At 32.5% G+C, this 21,174-nt stretch overlaps 1 protein-coding gene across 1 annotated transcript in view; it reads right to left on the bottom strand.

Moving 5' to 3' along the window:
- Positions 1–19,412, bottom strand: part of LOC149067489 (uncharacterized) — a 44,083-nt gene extending 24,671 nt beyond the window's left edge. Inside the window, exon 1 of the mRNA XM_089252704.1 lies at positions 19,157–19,412. Within this exon, the coding sequence (XP_089108830.1) occupies positions 19,157–19,250 (94 nt within the window). The 5' untranslated portion in view covers positions 19,251–19,412. The remainder of the gene's footprint in view (positions 1–19,156) is intronic.
- Positions 19,413–21,174: the final 1,762 nt, after the last annotated feature.

Here is a 21,174-nt window from a genome sequence, read left to right as displayed (position 1 = left end):
TGGATTTTCCTACCCGTGACTTTTTGTCGGTGGATTTTACTATCCGTGATTGCTTGTCGGTGAATTTTCCCTAAACCCCCTTCACCAAGCAACGCATCATTCCTCACGATGAATTCTTCATCTTAAATGTTCACGGGTAAGAAAATCTTACGTAGCCTCCCCTTGATTTAAAAAAAAAAAAATCGTATTTAAATACTTGAAAAAGGTAACTTTTGTGGGGGTCCCCACAGCATTTTCCTACACTACCATCATCATCATTTCCGAGAATATCGAAGGTCAAGGAGAAATTACAGTCACCTGTGTGATAATGGTGATGAGAGAACCAGAAAAAGACACAGAGAGCGACCCTCTCTCTCTCTCTCTTACTTCAGAGGAGGGTCCTTCGTCCTCCACAAACGTATAATTTCTTGTCTGCGAGAGAATTTTCGGGACCTTAACTATATACTATCCTTGATATAATAATAAGAAAGACACACTGGGGAGAATTCGTTCATTCGCCATCATCATGGAGGAAGAACGTGGAATTCTGCAGTTGAGAAGTATTATTATTTTTTTTTTTCTGGAGCAGGGACCAGACATGCTGAGACTTGAATTACACTCGCTATAGGGTCAATAATGACCGCTAAAATATCCACAAATTGCCACTCTGGGTGACGAGGAATTTTTTCTGTCATTTTTTTGTCTTCAGGTTTATACGATTAATACGAATTTCAAAACAAGTCATGTTACGTATCAAACGAAATCTTCTTGTATTAAGCTATACCAGTATATATACGTAAATGCGGTAAATGCATAATTACATATTATGCATAATTACAAATCGTCTTGTTAAGTTTGATAAATTTATCACTTTCACCGGTGAATTTGCATAGTATCCAAGCGTCGTTGGTAAATTTCATAAATACTTGAAATTTATCGCCTTTATCTGTGATTATGCATAATAACCAAGTGTGATTGGTGAATTAGAGAAATATGAAAAAATTCCGAATGAATGTAGTATGTGTGATGAATATAGTCGGGCCCCGATATAATGATACAATACAAATACAAATACAACGCCACAACAGGCAAAATGCCCAACGAGATGGCTGAGAATAAGATGCCCATAAAAATATGGATGTCATATACAGTATTTCCAAAAAATATATAGCAACCCAATTAAAAATGCAATTAACAAAAATTATAAACAATATATACACATGATAAAATATTATACAATGCCCATAAAGAATACTTATGGTTGTCTTATTCTAAGAATGGATAGCTTCTCGATTTACCCCAACATGTTTATCGTATTTCTTTTTAAACGTGTCAATTGTGTTACAATTTACTACCTCCGGGGGTAAGCTATTCCATTTATTAACAACCCTATTAGAGAAAAATTCCCTGCGACACCGTAACCTTGCACTTTCCCTCACCAATCGATACTGGTGTCCCCTTGTAAAAGCAGTTGATTGGCGGTTTACTAAAAGTTCATGGTCCATCCTATCCATCCCATTGAAAATTTTGAACACTTCGATCATATCTCCTCGACACCTGCGTTCATCCAATGTAAACATATACATGTATGAATTACCATGCATAGTATAAAGTATCATATAGTACGATTTATCATGTTTAGCAACGACGCGGCACTTGGGTATTATGTATAATCACCGGTAAAACTGATCTATTTAGGGAAATTTATCGAACTTAGCAAAATGCTAGGTGATTATGCAAAATAACCGTTTATTATGTATAATAACTGGATTTATCCCATTTACCGAGTAGAATTTCTCAACCTATGGTCCTCAACGATGACGTAGGTGGTCCGCAGGCAAACTTGGTAATTCAATTCTAACTTGAATGAAAAATTATTCCATTGCTTTGATTGATATTAATAATACCCATATGGTTCGAATAAAAACTGTATATTTGTGCTTAGATTCACCTACCTCATCCAGGAAAATGCGTTAAATTACTATCCTAAATACGGGGTATCACTTATTGTAGCCAAAAAATGCAATTTACTAATTTGCTAATCATTGCTAAAATGGGTGAAGGATAGGGGAAATAGGATGCTGCTACAAATCGCAGAAAAAAATGTATTTGACAAAAGAAACATTCAAATGACTAGATGATCATATTTAGTTGGGAAATATAAGGGGAACTGGGGAATTTCTCTCTCTCTCTCTAAAATTAGGTAAAATATAGGACGTCTTCAATTGTCATCAAAAACATTGTTGTCAACGTTTCAAAAATCCCCAAATTGTAGTTAAAATTCGGACAAAAAACGTTGAAGCTCACAAATATGTGAGATGAATTTTTATATTTATAGCTATAATTATCATAATATTTATGAAAACGATGTTTATTCCTCGATTTTAGTAAACATTACAAATTCAAATGAGCATCGTTGAAAAAACAAATCTATGAAAAAATTGGGAACAACCAAAAATACAGGAATGTCCCGTAATACGGGACACAAGATATCCGAAGAATTGTTTCATACATTTTACTGATTCAGAAAGGTTGAGAAACGCTGGTGTAACATATATATTTACTCATTGTTTTGAGGTTGAACTTGGCATGGTAACTCTAGATATTCGACCACACTAGAGCGTAAGAGATCCAAAATACCAGCCCGATGGCTACACATACATATCAGTCTAATTAGGACTCATCCACAACAATAGAAGAAAACACGGGTTGTCCTAAAATAGAATTTATGACACACATCTTACGAATTAATTTCAATATATTGCGGCACAAAAATCCACTACGGAAACCAAAACTCTAACCTGTTTCTTGAGAAAAATACAAGTTTTTTTCTGTTAGTTTATAACCAGGCTATGCCAGCAAAAAATAAAATAAAATAAAATAAAACTATAGAAATAATAATGGTCATAAGGGGGATATATATTTTCGGATAGCAAGTCTGATGGCCCTCTAATTATGAGTAGTTTTCAAGGAACAAAAAACAGACACACAAAAAAATGCGTGGTATTACGGCAATAAAATGTATAAAAAAATAAAATGAGGAAGATTGTTATTAAGGGGGATTGTTAAAGGGGAAAAAGTATAATAATAATTATCACAAAAAATGAGTAACTTTGCCTGGTTTTAATTTACACAAAAATTGCCACGTGGCAATTTTTGTGTAAATTATAATAATAATAATAATACCAATAATAAAAGAAGCCAATGGTAAAGTAAAGTTGTTTGAAAAGGAAAGAAAGAGATTCCGCCACGGGAAAGAGGTAAATATATATATATATATAAGGGATTCTCTCTCTTGGCCTAGGCCCATGTTTATGAGCCCGAAAAAAATATAATTAAAAAGCGAGTCTCTCAAAAGGAATTACAGCGCTTGGGATTTATTTATTTGTATTATTATTATTTTGTGTGTGTGTGTTGTTTTATTGTTTGTATGTGGCCTTGAAATGATTCGCTGAAATGGTCACGGAATAGGCCGAAAATAAAAAAATGGCCGGTGATAATAATAATTCGAGTTGTAATACCATGTTTGGAAGAATGTTTTGTATGTTTCCGACAAAAGTTGGTTGCTTTTGAGTTTTCGTTGTCAAGGTTGCTGGTGCCATTAGTTACATAGGCCCTCTTTAGAGCTATAGCCCCATGATTTTATATTACGGCTATGTGATGGTGTAGGCCTAACATGGACAATCATACTTCCGTCAAAGTAGAGCAGAAGCTCGAAGCTAATTTTTTTGAATTTCGAGCACTCTTATGTGTATAATGCCCGGCATCAAAAGAAAAACACCGATATGGCAATTATGAATATGCTCGAACTCAGGCCACATCAGAATGTTTTCCACTGACTAACTATCAGCAAATTAAATTTATAATATTATCAGTAAATTAAATTTATAATATTATCAGTAAATTAAATTTATAATATTATCAGTAAATTAAATTTATAATATTACCAGTAAATTAAATTTATAATATTATCAGTAAATTAAATTTATAATATTATCAGTAAATTAAATTTATAATATTACCAGTAAATTAAATTTTTAACATGATCAAAAATCAAATTAAGATCAAATTAAAGATAATCCGAAATCAAATTTGTGATATGACCAGAAAAGCAAAAGTTATAGTATAATCTGAAAATTTAATTTGTGTGTGTGCATTGAATAGAAATAAATATTATACTAAAATAAATTGAATTCACATAGTATTATTGAAAGATATGAAATTTATAGTTTAGAAGAAAAAGATAAAGTAATACTAAACGTGTGTAAATCCAAAAATCACGTTTTTAATATAATTTCATGGAATATACGTAATCAGAAAAATAAATATGTTTCATATAATCGAAAAATTAAATCTGTAATATTGTCAAAAAATTAAATCAACAATATTTTTAAAAAATTAAATCTAAAAAAAAATAAATCCAAGAATATTGTGAGCAAATTAAATCTATAATATTGTCAACAAATTAAAATCTATAACGTCAAAAAATTTAATTTATACTTTTATGCGTAATTCTCGAATAAAATTAAAAATTAAATCAGACTGTCGATGTGTATAATATACCCAGTTATGTAAGTTATCCATCAAATTAAAAAGTTGGCATTCAAGAATAGGCATCCACGCTAATTAGAGTTCTGACGCAGTACGTCAGAGTTCCCATAAGAGTGCCCGCTCTGATTCTGAGTATAAACAGACTCGCGACTCAAAATAATGTTAGAGATTTCATGAACTCATAAAATTATTACCTCGCGTATTCTGTTAAGGGACGATCCAACAAAGTGTTGGAATGTTGACAGTCAGTGTAGATAATTGGTTTGGCTTCTTTATGTACAGTAGCCACCGCTTATAAGAATCACGTTTGTTCAACCATTTTGATTCTTATAAGTGGTTGATTCTTATAACCAGTGATTCTTATAGGCCATCGTAATTGGTTTGACTTCTTTATAGATTTCGAATGAAGAACCAGAACTGTCGCCAAATCACGAAATTCAGGTCCGTCCTACGTTACTAACATATTTCCGTCTTCCCACACGTCAATTCCCATTATAATTAATTCTCACAATATTCCCTTCGTGTAATTTTTCTTTAGACATTCACCTGTCCGAACGGTTGATTGGGGAGCCGAAAAAAGAGCGTACATAATTACAAGTCCCCATCTTGTTTGTGTGTCGATCATTCGATTGAATCCTCACGAGAATCCACGGATCCGTCCATTTCTATTCGTTATACAGGAAAAAAAGAATAATATTCGCCTTTTGAATGACCATCAAATATTTGTTTTTTTTTCAATGTCCTTTTCAATCCGAATCTTTTTTATTGCGTTCATGTTGTTATTAGTATTATTATGGATTATTATCTTGCTTTTCTTCATAAACAAACAATACATGATTTAATGACCTCGTGGGGATCACAAAAGAACATCATCATCATCATCATTATTATGCGGCAGTGACATTATGATCTCTTCTGTTATTATCATTATTATTTTTGGACTATTGTTTTCTCATGCGATGTACAAAAAAATGGTATACGTGTACTCATAAACGTCCGAAAACAACATGAAAGAAACCAATTTTCTACATGTTTAGAGTCAAAGGTTATTTGCAACGAATTATTGTTACGAAAATAAAATTATTAATTTTCTTATTGCATTATTGGTATAATAATGATTATTTGATATGAAGGATCTGTCAAACATCATTGATGGAAGTTCGTATGAAACATATTTTTAAAGTACGTTCTGTCTTTTTATATGATGAAAATAGAATCTCTGACACTTTTGTTATGTGTTGACATTATCACCCCTTTCACTGTTGGTGCATCAAATTTTTCTGGATAGAGGTCTCTGATGGCATGTGTTTGGCGATAATTTTTGTTAGCAAAACGAACGCTGGAGTTGCCCATATTCCCACTTTTAAATATGAAATTATTAGGCGAGAATTGACGATTTTTCGTATTAATGATTCCAATTCCCCGTATTTTTCTCGATAAAATGTTGTCATCCTAAATCAAAACGAAATTTCATCTTCATGCTCAGTACTTGATTGCATTTAATTATATACGTATTTTTCGTCGAGAAACGTCTTAAAAACTTCGACCTCGATGATAACGACAAAATTTCGTAGAATCTTCGATTTCGTTATAACCGAGTTTGACTATTTATAAATGCCTAAAAAAATCAGGACTTGAAAATAACCCTGATACGAAACAGTTATGGAAAGATTAAACCATTTGCGGCAAGGGTTCTTAATCATGTGTCCACGGACCTCTAGGTGGGGAGATTTCATGGGGTTCTTGGATAAGAAAACAATTAATTTTGTTACATTATTCTATACTTTGACATTTGACCCGAACAAGGCCCAGGCTCTATTGCTAATCAGCGATTTCAGCCATTGCTCCGAAGAGGGACGAGACCATATCGGAATTATTCTATACTGAAAAATATTTTTTCAAGGGTTGTGGCCTTAATTTCATTGACGCAAAGGGCCAAACTGAGCTGTCAGTCAAGACTACTAGCTGTGCGAGTGCAGGGCCCGACTAGGGACCCTAGCTGGAGCAAAAGACCATGAAAAAGGGCAACTGGGGCTCGTAGATATGGGAGACAAATTGGTCGGCACTTGGGCCAGCCAGCAAGTCCAAACGAATTCAGAGCTCAGCACAGCACATTGTCGGGCTGGGGGGGGGGGGCCCTCAACGTAGACAGGAGGAGGACCATGTGGATGGATCAAGGGGTCTGAACAGACCAAAGACCCATTGTCCAACATATCAAATGGCCGGCAACTACGAACAGGTAGCAAGGACTCAACCGAGCATTGTGGGAGCCCACCACCAAAGGCTCACTGGCTACACTTTAAGAACCTTACTCGTGGGAGGGCAAGTTAGACTGCGCCGTATAGGCAACTGCAACTGCTCACGAGGCGGCTGAAATTTGAAGGCTGGGCCACGACTGGTCAAATGTCGCGAGGCAAATGTGCGTACTATGTATTATTTGTATATTTGCATACAATCGTTTTCACGGCCCCGCTCAGGGGTTTCGGGTTACAGGTGATCCAGGGAACCTGGGGATTCGAGAAGGGGGACGCATTCACACTTCCGGCACAACTCAGTCGGTAGTAAATTGCCTATGGTGATAGACCAGAGTTGTGCTCGGTTTGAATGAATAACAGAAAGGGTGAGTGGAACGCAGAACCCTTGATTCACGAGCTTCTCGTGATCACCAGAGTCATTTGAAAAAAAAAATCGTCATTTATAGCAATGATGACAAATATTTTCACCCGTGAATCTAAGCATATGTGTAACCACCAGTGTATTGTGAAAGCTAATCTTTTCCCTCTGATCTACGATAATTGGTGATGAAATGCATCGCCTAAATTGGTGATTACCATTCAAACGACGCGTACATTTATTTCGCTAATGTCGTCTTAAAATTTTATAGCCATTTTTTTTTTGTTTGATTCGCTACTCGTTTGGTTGGTGGACCGTGATCGTTGTGGAGTTCTCACGACAACGAGTCGACAACACCGTGATTATATATTATTTTTTGTTCGGACGCCGGATGTCATGGTGCCCTTCCCGATCATACTATGGCGGCCATTCATTAAGGGGGCGGTGGACACCCTCATTATGATCATTCGGCTGAGAAGAAGAAGAAAACCATACTCGTCATGAAAGAGAAGATTCTTCTATTGTTTCTTTAGGTCATGGATATCAGAACGAAAAAAACAATATTTTTAGCTTATGCTGGAAAATAAGAAATTTAGTCTCAATGAAGTTTTTAGTGATACAGTACACGTATAAGGAATTTCATCATCATTATTATTATATCTGTTGTTATTCGTTATCTTGAGAATTTCATATCTTGGGTCTGAATCTTCACCTTGAATTTAATTTTCGGATTATGAATGAGTTTAATATTTTTTTTTTGGATCACGTTACAAATTCAATTAGATTTCCAATTGCTTTCGATTCTTTTTCGAAATACAAGGTGTCCTGTAAGTCCTAACTCTGCCTTTATCTCATCAAAGGTTCGTCGTAGAAGAATGATTCCAATTTTAAAAATGCTCAAAATGTGTTCAATAATCACCCTGCACCAGTTTTGACAGTAAAAATACAGTGTCAGAAAATAAAAAAAATATAAATTTTTATATGGACACCGTCCTAAAACACCGAATCAGAAAGTTGTTGCGCTGTCTATCCTGATGAAAAAAAAAAAAACAAAAAAAAAACCAGCTATTTTCTCAGTGCAATATTCACTGAGATATTTGAATTCGAAAAATGGAGAGAAGTTTTGAAAAGAAACAGCATAAACGAGAGGAAAAAGCGTTCTCCGTTAGTTTATTTCCCAACATTTCTGAAATCAAATATTTCAGCGAATATTGCCCTTACAAACGTGAAATTTGGTTTGTTGTCCTCAGGGAAGACGGCGCAACAACTTTCTCTAATTCGGTTTTTTAGGACAGGGTGTCCATATAAAAATTTGTATATTTTTTATTTTATGACACACTGTATTTTTGCTGTCAAAACTGGTGCAGGGTGATTTTTGAACAAATTTTGAGCATTTTTTAAACTGGAATCATTCCTCTACGACGGACCCTTGAAGAAACCTATTTTTTATTCAAACTTCGATGTAATGTCCTCTTACTATAACGTCTATTTTCCGTTGAACGATGAGGGTCGTTATAAGGAGTGTCGACTGTGATATGAATTAAATTTTTGCATAGTACTATAAATTATCTCGTGATAATAAAATAAAATTTACGAATAATTTTATATATATATCTGATAATATTTTAAATTTTATTTTCTGAAAATGACAAAAATTCTATCAGATTTCTAATTATTTTGAATTAAATTTTTGGATTAAACATTTCCTGACTGTATACTAGAAATATTTTACTTTTTGATTATAACATAATTTTTATTGTGTTTTTTTTAGATTAAACTATTATATAATATGCATTTAATTTTTTGATAACATTTTAAATTGTATTTTTGGATCATATTACGAACTCAATTCATTTGTTGATTTTTTTAAAATTTAATTTTCGATAATAATGCAGAATGTAAATTTTTTAAATCGTACTATTATATATATTTTTATTTTTAGAATAATATATATTTATTATATGTTTTATGGGTTTTTCATTTCAAACTAAATTTTTTTATATGTTACTTTTATGAATGAAATTCTTTAAAAAAAAATTTATGAATCTAATTTTTAGATCTTGATACATATCGGCAATTTTTCTATTGAAAATATTTTCTAATTAATTTAATATTTACAAATAAAGAAAAGTCGAATTGTGAATAACATAATCTTATAAAATGTGATTTCAAAATTCTGATATAACAACAATTTTTTTTATTACTTTATTTTAATTTAAAATATGATTATAGTTTTTAATTTACTTTTAATGGTAAATGCTTCTTTGGATATAAATTGATGAATGCATAATAAAATTTCCATGAACATAAATTGATAAATCCATTTTAAATTGAGATTATTTCGTTAGTTTGCAATTAATTTTTATCCAATTTTTGTTTTTAATAACTAATAAGTAAAGCTCCAGATTATATGTAAATGTATATGTGCGCATGCATTTGCATATTTTTAGCATTAATCAAACGCCGGAAAATCAAAAAATTTTTCAAAATAAGTGCATATTTTTGAAGGTTTGTTAAATCTCAATCTTTTTTTTCATAATTTCTCAAATGAATATTACTTGTAATACTTTCATAATACCATTTCTTTTTTCTCACAGATGGATTTAGTGAATTAATAGAAATATTTGTAGTTTTTCCGAAATATCAACTATTTCATTGTAACGCTATTTCTAAAGATAGCGTCAAAAGCGTGATTTTTTTAGAAATAGCATTGGAATCCTTTTGTTACTCGTATTGACAAAAAAAAGTTATTTGCATATGCAATATATATGTGGAGATATTTTTTTTGTAAATGAATATGCTCTAAGAGCAAGAATGTACGCAAAAAACATATCTGCTTTTTTTTCAATGATGATTTTTTAACGCATATTTTCTCATTTTCGGTTCATATTTTGGCATTTTTAAGGGCATATTTGTATATTTTTGGAGCATATTTCGCCACTTTTTTAGCGCATATAATTCCTTCTCTAGTAATAAGAATTGAAAATTAACAATGAAAATTATTTGAATGGCACTTGAATTCATGTTATTTTTTTTTACATGGTAACAGTAATTAAAATGTTAAATAAAAAAAATAATCTTGAAATTTTGCCCCCTTCCCACCATCAAAATCGTGCCAAAAAGGTAAAAATAGCGGCGTTTCTATCGCTAAAAATAATTTCGCGAATAAAACTTCCTTTAAAACAATCCTTTTAATACTTATCAAGGAAGCACGAAACAAAAGCAATGACATATACTGTAAAGATTAATAAAAAGGCTTGACGAGAGACTGTCCGTCTCGCCAAGTCGACGCCAAATTGCCGCCACGCACGGGTGCACAACCGACACTGCCTTATAATGTATTACATCTATATGCGGCGGCAGCCATTGTCTTCCATCCATTCATTGTGCGTGAGTTTTCACATTGAAAAATGTATATTTATAGATATGAACAAAAATAAAATATGATAACCACACACACACACACTCCGGAAATAACTACTAGTTGCTCCACCTTTTCGTGAAAACCAACATGGAGTGAATTCACCCGAATCCTTGAAAACACACACGATTATTGTACATGCATACTCATGTATCGTTTGATACATTGCGAGCACGATGATCAATATATGGCAGTGATTCCCAAACGGTGTGCCGCGGAAATTTAGGGCAGGGGTCTTCGACCCATATCCAGCGGGAGAAATCTGGCCCTCCCAGCTTTTTTGCTGTGGCCCGTAGACCATTTTTCAAAAATAGCTATTTTACATAGAAAAACCATTAAATTAAAAACAAAAAATTCGTTAAAGAGAGAGCTCTGGACACTCTGAAATCTTTAATGCTGTATTTAGAAACTGCGAGATACTTTCCAGATTCAATAGTAATGCATTTGATACATTAAAAGGGCCGTTGGAAGGTATTCGAGGGGCCCTGAGCCAAAACATTTTTTGAGGCCTGTGATTTCGTACAGGCTACATATCTCGAGAGACCAAATTCGGCATCCAAAAGGTTATATATAATTATCAAATTTACAAAAATGCCAAGAAACACTTTAATGAAAGAAATAATCTTAGAACTATTGAAAAAAATAATTTCATAATTGATGAAAATTTACAATCAATAAAAAAAAAATAGCAAAAATCTCTATATTATAGTAGAAATATATTACTGAAAGAAATAATTTCATATATATATATATATATATATATATATATTGTCAAGAGTAATTTCGGAATCGTCAAAAATAATTTCAGAATTGTACAAAGTATTAATTTATGAAAGAAATTTATTAATTTTTGAAAGAAACAATTTCTTAATTGATAAAAATTTAAAATTAGTGAAAAGTAATTTCAGAATAATCGGGACAAATTTCAGATTTAACAAAAAGAAATAACTTAAAAAGAATTAATTAATTAGTTAATGAAGGGAAGATATTTGCAAATAAATAAAATTCCGATTCAGTTCAGTGAAAGAAATGAATTCAGAGTAAATATAAAGTATTCAATAAATTAGGAAAACCCGGTTTAATAATGGTAATAATGGAGAATAAGACGGTATGACTGGGTGGCCCACGAGCTACGTGGAAAGTTTAATTTGGCCTGCAATGTGTGAAAGGTTGAAGGCCCCCCCCCCCTGCTCTAGGGGAACGGGAGTACCAAAAGCCATTTTAGGGATAAAGTTATTCCTGGCCGGGATATAGTGACACCTCCTTGAAGGAGGTGAATCACGTAGGTGCTAAGTGTGAAGCCGCACTGGGTCACAAAATAGGAGCCATAAAACTAGATTAGAATACATCCACTACGTACAGTATTTAATTTTGACTTTAGGTGCTAACAAAAGAATATCTTGAAATTCTATGATTTCTGCTATAATTTACATAAAATTGCGTGTGCGTTCGTATTTTTTATATGAATATTGCAATAATGTAAGAATTTCTGAAAATTCATACAATTATATACTATATAATGATATTACATTCTCGACATTATGTTACCCGTTATTACATTCCAAAAAATATAATATTGGGGCTAAGGGGCTCCTAAGCATTTTTGGGGCCCCGAAATTGTGAAGACGCCTCTGGCCTGCTATTATTTTCGCACAGATCCCAGTGTCTGTTGAGGACAGGAGATGTGGACCCCTTGAGTGGCTAACATTATCCTCCACACACCCTGGGCCAACATAACTCAGAAGACAAACCAGAGACGCTCTAAGGGGTGTGCGACAGGTGCGGTCGCACCGGGCCCTGCGTTTTGGGATGCCCCGCACTCAAAGTGATGATAATTCCTTTCATAAATTCTGAAATTCTGCATTTTCATCCAGAAAGTAATAATTCTGGAATTTTCTGAACTTTCATCATTTTTAGAATTCTGAATTTTCATCATTTTTAGAATTCTGAATTTTCATCAGTTTTTCCGCAATTATTCCTTTCATTCATTCTGAATTTTCATTAATCCTAAAAGTATTTCTTTAATTTACTCTGAATTTTCATTAAGTCTAAAAGTATTTATTGCATTTACTCTGAATATTTATCGTTATGCTGAAATATTTCTTACATTTATTCTGAATTTTGATAGACGCTAGAGAATTATTTCTTGCATCTATTCTGAATCTTTATTGGTGCTGGAATTATTTATTGCATTACTCTGAATTTTCATGATTTCAATTTTCTCAATTTCAGATTCCCTCTCTCCCACAGAACGTATGAAATTCTGGGCTAAGGTCCCCCGGAGATTTTCAAGACTCCTCTGGCCCGCTATTATTTTTGCACCGGGCCACGCGTCTGACAAGGGCGGCCCTGAGACGAAAGTATCTATGGTGGTGGTGGTGATTGTACTTACGACCGAAGTAATAGTAAATGACCGCATCGAGTCAGCGTGGAGGATAAAACTATCCTTGGTAAAAATCCACGCACGAGCGAGAATGTTTTTCTCTCATCAAAAAAAAAAAACATCTAGCAATTTTTTTTCTCACTCGAAATGTTTAAAACTGCAGTTACGGCTGCCGGTAATGATAGTGTGGTGATGCCACTTTTTTTCTTTTCTTGGCTTATTTCTTCGACTTCACGTCTCGCCCTGCATTTCTCGATACAGTGACCCCTTGCGAAGAAAAAGAAAAGAAACAGTTCCAACACACACACACACACACACACAGGTATGCTATTTGGTTGTGTTGTCCCCCCACTTAATGATAGACCCCAGGGCCCTTCTCGCATCCTTTTCTCAGTGATATGGCAATGAGAGAGTCTCTCTCTCTCTTGTGTTTTTTCCTTTACCTTCGTGGACAATAATGACTCCTTGCAGCAGAGGAATCATGCAGAAATGCAGAGGGCGGTTTTTTTTCTACTTTTGCCTAAAACCATCATTGGGACAATCTTAGGTTAAAAAAAAAGTAATAATAAAGATAGAGGTTGCGAGAAAAAGGTAAAAATTCCCATCTTATCTTGGTGCGGTCACTTTTTTTTGTTGTTTTTTGTCTTTGGAAATCCCATCCTTGTCCCATCATGCTGTCATTACCGCGAGATTTCCATACTTGGCGAATACCAACCGTAACTTGAGTAATCGGATCACAACATTTAGTTTCAGAGGTTCGAGTCTCGGTCAGGGTACCGCTTGTTTCAAGAACCTGTAAATAGCAACGGCTGGACGGATCTCATAATGAAAAATGAACCGATAAAACACCGGTGCTGAACCAATCTGTAAATGTGCCGCGGGCTACTTAAGGGATTTGAAACAGTGCCTCATGTCATTTAAGTGATCTGTGCCGTGGGTCACTCACTTGATCTGTAAATATGGTGAGGGCCAATTAAGTGGTCTAGAAATGTTCCGTGGGTCATTTAAGTGATCTGTAAATGGACAACGGGTCATTTAAGTGATCTGGAAATGTACAACGGGCCATTTAAGTGATCTGGAAATGTGCCGCGGGAGAGCTGAAAATGTGTCTGGGAATGAGCAGTGGACCACATAAGTCCTCTGAATATGTACCACGGGTCACTTAAATGAAATGGAACGTGCTGCGGATCACTTAAATGATCTGTATAAATGCGCTGTTGATCACTTAAATATTCTGGGAATGTGCCGCTGGTAACTTAAGTATTCTGGGAATGTGCCGCTGGTAGCTTAAGTATTCTGGGAATGTGCCGCTATTAACTTAAGTATTCTGGGAATGTGCCGCTGGTAACTTAAGTGATCTGGTTACGTGCTGTTTAGTTCATTTTTAAAACAAAAATTTTAAAGTTTGAAGTCGTTGGCCACATTAGAAAACTCCGACGGCAAAATTTGCCCCGCGGGGCATGGATTGGGCACGTATGTGATAAAAAAATGAGCAATGAGTTTTTTTTTTTGCCAAAGCTGATAGCTGTCGTCGTTATTATTGTCACTTTTAATCACAAAATCCAGAAAATCCCGAACATGTGGTTCGGTATCTTTTGAGAGGTTGAGCTCTGGTGAGGTGTCAATGAAAAGCCCTGAATTCACGGATGGCATAATTGTCCGAGAAATATGGACATCATGCCATACGGTTGGTATACTTTCAAGAATACAGTTATAACGGTTTTAAAAGTTTATTTCTCCCATCCCTAGACTTGAAATATCGAAAAGTTCACATCTCGCACAGACCGAGCAAGGAACTTTCATATTTAAAGAACAACATATCTACATAGCGACTTCATATTTCATTATCTCTTCCTGGTTAGGCTCATTTAAGAGAAATTTAAAAAAAAAAAAAACGCATACACAACATCAAAGTTTCTATGAAATCACGAAAATTATATACTATATATAATATATATTTTTAAAGAGATATTGATTTTCACAATAGCCATCAAAAATATGTATTGAATACTTTTAAATTCGGTATTTAATTTCTAATTTAGTCAATTGACATCTAGGAGGAATCAACTTCATTCATGTGAAAACGATACGCCAATAATAATCTGGCAAGTGCGATTGAATCATCTACACACTTTACAAGGGGTGTGAAACTTCAAGAATAGACTTGAACAAGCTGAAAAGGATCAGTAAAAACAAAGTGATCGAATTGCCAACTGTTACCTCGTTGTGAAATTTGCCTGCTATGGACAGGAATTTATATTTGAACAAGATTATGAAAGGCAGGGGCGTCGGAAGTGTTTTTGACCTGTGGGTGCTTGTCCTAAGCCATAGATTTCGCTATGTAAATAAATTCTGAGGGTGCTTGAACCCGTGCCACAAACCAGAGTCGCCGTTAGGGCCCCGCATTTACGGTAACAATAACTTCTTTTATAAATTCTGAATTTTCATCAATTCTGGAAATTTGCATTTCATCTAGATTCTAGGAAGAAATGCTGTAAAATTCTGGGATTATTTCTTTCATAAATTCCGAATTTCCACCGTATCTGAAATTGCTTTTCCAATGTTCTGAACTTTTCTAATGTTCTGAACTTTTATCAATTCTGGACTTTCATCGACTTTGGAATCCTGAAAATTTTCATCAATTCCGAAACCGTTTATTTCATTTATTCAATTATAATTTTCATCACAATTCTGAAATTATTTCTTTCACATATTTTGAATTTTCATGGGTGCTGGGATTATTCCTTGCATTTGTTCTGAATTTTTATGATTTTAATTTTCTGAATTTTAAATTTCCCTCTCCCACGGAAGAAAAAAAATTCGAGTTAAGGGGCACCGCGTCTGTGTGTGTGGGCAAATGCGGCTCTGCTACAAACCCCGTCTCCGACGACACTGCCGAAAGGAATTCAGAAAGAATCCTGAATATCATTAAAAAATATTCATTCAATGGAATAACACAAAATGAACATTACAAAAAGATTTAAATAATTAAAAAACTACGAACTCATACATATATATAATAGCCATTTTAATTTGCAAACCTACTCTAAAACGAAAAGTTTAACTACAAATTCGCAAGTACGATTATGGATCTTGAAGCGATTGAGACCTTGATGAAACATTAAAACCGAATGTGTAATGGTGAGAATTGAATTCAGAAATTCCCAATATACCACGCATTGCATGGATAACGATATCATTCTTGATCGAAACGTGAACATCGTTTTAAAAAAATACTTCTATTTTGTTTTTGCAAAAAAATTCAGGGATTTTTTTCGTGAAGACTAGGTAGTATTCAGTTCTGGAATCCTTGATTTCGAAACAGTGATTAAAAGATAACACTTTTATACGACCATTTTGTTGAATTTTTCGGAATTTTTTTGATCGTGATTACTTGGACCTGGATAATATGCACTTGCATATTTAGGCATTTTTTTAGCATTAATACATATAAATGCATAAAATCAAAGAATTTTCAGCAAAAAAGTACATATTTTTGAAGGTTTATTAAAGTCGAATTTTTTTTATAATTGTTTCAAATGAATATTGCTTATAATATTTTCATAACAGCGGTTTTTTTTCGCAGTTGGGATTTAGTGGAATTAATAAAGATGTTTGCAATATTTTTCTAAATATCTGCCGTTATATTGTACGCTATTTTCAGAGATAGCGTCGAAAGTGTTTATTTTTTTTAGAAATAGCTTCGGAATTCTTTTGCTACTGGTATTTCGTTTTACTACGACTAACTAGAAATTAAAAGTGTCTAAATAAAAAATATGTACAAGTATTTGCATATGCGGAATGGTGGTGGAATGAATATGTGGGGATATTTTTTTGCGAATGAATATGCATTTTAAAAACATATCTGCTTTATTTTGCACGTTGCTTTTTATAACGCATATTTTCTCCTTTTTGAGCGTATTTTGGAATTTTGAACTTCTTTATGGGATATTTTAGTGCATATTTTTTAAGAGTATATTTCGTGACTTTTCAGTGCTTATAATCCGGGCTCTAATGATTATTGTTAACATCCGAGAATTTCTTCTTTCAAGACAAAGATCTTACATCCTGAACAGTAATTGGCGAATTCGAATAATAAATATGTATTTTTGTAACGGATACTTCTAGTCAGATTGTGGTTTTTCTTCTCTTCCCGAAATTGGCGTATGTGTTAAGCCGCAAGAGTGATTTCATAGGCTTTTTTAGGGTGGGGCGCTTTCGATTGCATACAATCAATCGATTTTTCTCCCTTCTATCACGGAAGTATGATGACGTTCGATAGTACACATAGATAACAGAACAATATGGATAAGATCGTTCTTTAAAATCCCCCCCCCCAAAACATCACACAATGCTTTGAGGTTTCAAGTGATAAATTTGGAAAACAAAATCACAGATTTTTATAGAATTGAAGAGTTTACAGAAAAAATTGTCTAAAAAGTTTTAACTGACGTTTATGAGTTGATAAATTTAATACATAATTTTGTACATCTACTAAATTTTTCACAATCGCGTAAGAATATTTAAGAGAAACTCAACGGTGGTGAAAAATAAAATAAAAATATATACCGTATTTTAAAAATTATAAGAATTGTTTCGACTTTCGAAAAATTTCTAAGAAAATTAATTTCGATGGAGGAAAAATTTAAGAACAATCTTTTTTTTGATTAAAAAAATTATTTTTAAGGACAAAATTTGAGGCATTTAAAATTTTTTTCTTCTGAAAGAAGGATTTCCAAAGGATGGTTTTTCTATTTAGAGAGATTTTTCACAAGGGAAGTTTTTTCATAATCTTGAAAAAAAAAACAGAATCAGAAGATGTTTTTCGATCATTAAAATGCAAAAGCGTTTCCTAATATATTCAAGTATTTGATTTGATTTTTACAATTTCATTTAAACTATTTGCTATTTATTTAAATTAAATTTTTATTGCTCTTCACACAAAGGGATCAATAGAAATTAAAATGAAATCTCTTTTATTCATTTCTTATGTGCTGTAGGAAAAACAACACTTTTAAATGATGCTGAAATCTTATAGGTTATAGTTTTAGTATTTCCTGAAATTACGAGATTTTTTTGCAGAACAGTACATTCTTAAATTAATTATAAAAAAAATTAATTAAAAGTTCAAGTGCAACTGTTGATCTTGAAGGGGATTAAGACTTTAATTAAACCAAAAGACCGAATTTATAATAGAAGATTGAAATTAGGGATGCCCATATTCTCTCTCTCTCTTGATTGCATAATTACAGTATAAGAGACAAAATTTTTTCTTGGTCAAAACATGAAACATAGTGTCTAAAATTTTTATTTTTGTAAATTCATTGATTTTTTTTTTGTGAAGATTAGACTTAGTATCCAGTTCTGAAATACTTAAATAAGAAAAGTTAAGTAAGGAAACATAATCATAGAAAAATGAGTAATCTGGAGCAAATAAGCTCCTTTTAATTTTCGTCAAAAATGTTTCTACGCGATAAAACATGGAATCAAATTGTCTATAACAAAATGGTTTTTTGTAATTCGCCATATTATTCAAAATATTCATAAATATTCACAACTGAAGCACAGACACCCTGTTTCATTTCTACGATAAAAAAAAATTGTAATTTTTTTTCTTCAATACCATTACACGAATAAAATATTGAGATAATAGATTGAAAAAAAAATTCCGAATCAATAAATTTTAAAAAAATTATTTCGGGAGCATGTATTCGATTCGAGACCCTTAACAATTTATATACTGACGGCACTTTGAAGTAACAGGTTAGATAATTTGTTATGTACTAACCAATTGCAAGGAAAATAGAAAATGTTTTACTTTTATTTTTAATTAGAATTAAATGACCTACAAAATAATCCACATGTGTGTGACAATTATTTATTATTTTCATTATGTTTATTTATTTATTGTCTTTCATTATATCATTATATTTATTTATACTAATTTATTGTCTTTTTATTATTATTTTTCCATAATCTGGTAGATAAAGGGTTAAACAGTAGATACCGGAAGTCACGAAACAAAAACATGTAGTATATATAGATATATGTGTAGTAGTAATGTAGTTTATATGTTACACACAGTAAACACGCTAATTTGTAACGTAAACATATAGTAATTACTAACATTTATTTTGATATTAACTTGTAGTAATTACTAACAAAAACATAATATAATATTGAAACAATATAGAATTTTGTTTTCTTACCTTGAACGATGAGAGTGAAACTAGAAACTTGAAGTAAACACCACAAAAGAAATCGATTCATTTTCTTAACACGGGTAAGAGAAAAGTCACACATAAAAATAACAATTCGGTTTTTTGAAACAATGTTGTTTCACATGTGAGTGAAAGAAGGCTTGAAGAGCAGCTGCTCGTGCTCATGTAAAAAAGCAATACACGCAGAGAGACTCACTTCATCCGGTCACCAGCTCATGGACTGAACTGAAACCGGCCCACATCTAACTTTTTGATCTCTCTCTGGCTCTCTACTATACGGGTGTGAGGGTTACTGCTCGATACGACAGCCATCTTTGGCTGTTTTTGGCTTGATTTGCCTGCTGAAGTCGCCAAAATGCGATTAGATATCGATGCACTGACAAGAAAAAGACTTATTTTATTAAATTTCTTTGATACCATTTTAAAATTAAATTTAATATTTTGTTATTATTGTTTCATTTTCAAATTTATTGGGTTGATTTTTTTGTTGATATATTTGGTTTTCTTCAAATATTTTATTAAACAAAACAGAAAAAATACACATACACACATAACATACATAAGCGTTTCTCAAGCTATGGTTCTCACGGCAAGTGGTACACAGACAGACGATAAAATTATTCACCAGTTGGAATTGATGTTAGTAATAATTATATGGGGTCAATAAAAAAATCAATATACTTCCATACTCTAGTTCACCATACATCATCGAGGAGAATACAGAAAATTGCTATCCTAAATAAGAAATATCACAAAATTGCTATCCTAAATAAGAAATATCACAAAATTGCTATCCTAAATAAGAAATATCACAAAATTTTGCCAAATATTGCAATTTATCGCTTTGAAGGCAGTTTGCTACTTTTTGCTAAAATTGCTAAAAATCGCAGTAAATGAAAATGTATTTCACGAAAAAATATTCAAACGATTTAATGACCATATTTCATTGCAAAAAATACGGTAAACTGGGATCTTAAATAATAATCCGTAAAATACATGACATCGCCAGTTGTCATCAAAAACATTGTCAGAGGTAGGCACAATCATCGATCGTAGTTAAAATAATTAAAATTCCTAAAAAGTTTAGGACAAAACGTTAAACCCCTGACAAACAATGTGAGAAGAATATTTACAATTTTTGCCACAAATAATAATATAATTTATATTATGAAAACTTTGCCTGTGTGCATTTACGATTTTAGTAAACATTACAAATTCAAATAAATATCGTTGAAAAAACGGGACAAATGTATAAAAAAAATAAGAGCAACGAAAATTACAGGAATACCTCTTAATACGGGACACAAATGATCCGTCAAATTGTATCAGACATTTACTAGTCCTTGTTTTCAGAAAAAAAAAGATGATGAACACTAACATATATATGGTGCACTACGATTTTAGGACTAATTTTATCAATTATTGATTAGTCTTATAAATTTTATTAATCAATTTCTCTTATTAACTAAATTAAATAATTTACTCAGATTTTAAGGCAAATTTTACGTTGCTATCGTCATTGAATGAATTCCCGCTGCTGGTCACGAGAGAAATAATGATTATAAAAAAAAATTTTTGCTCCTTTTCCGTGAGAAAAGATTTGCGGTTTTCTCAAAAGCTTCGACCGATTTTTGTCAGTCTTGAAATTTAGACTAATTTTGACTTGAATTTGATAATTTAACTAATTTTAAGAAAAATTTTCTTAATTACTCTCAATATTGTAGACCATTTTGTGAATTTACAAATAATATATGTAATTTAACTAAGAACTGCAGTACTCACTCTTGGACTAGTTTTAATTTACCAATTTAACTGATTTACTCAGATTTTAGAACTAATTGTATTCATTAGTTCTGAAGTAGTGGCTTAATTTTAATTTACTGATTTGACTAATTTACTCAGATTCAATTAGCCTAATTTAAATAATTATTCAGATTTTAAAACTAATTTTTTTTCAATTTTTTTAAAGAAATTTCTTGAAATAAGTATTGCATCGGAATTGATAT

This window comes from Pholcus phalangioides, unplaced genomic scaffold (assembly GCF_987345545.1).
Source record: "Pholcus phalangioides strain wild (caught in Gottingen) unplaced genomic scaffold, Ppha-v1.0 ptg000030l_1, whole genome shotgun sequence".
Lineage (NCBI taxonomy): Eukaryota > Metazoa > Arthropoda > Arachnida > Araneae > Pholcidae > Pholcus > Pholcus phalangioides.
Note: the sequence above shows the minus strand (reverse complement) of the source record. Positions and strands in the feature narration are given on the sequence as shown.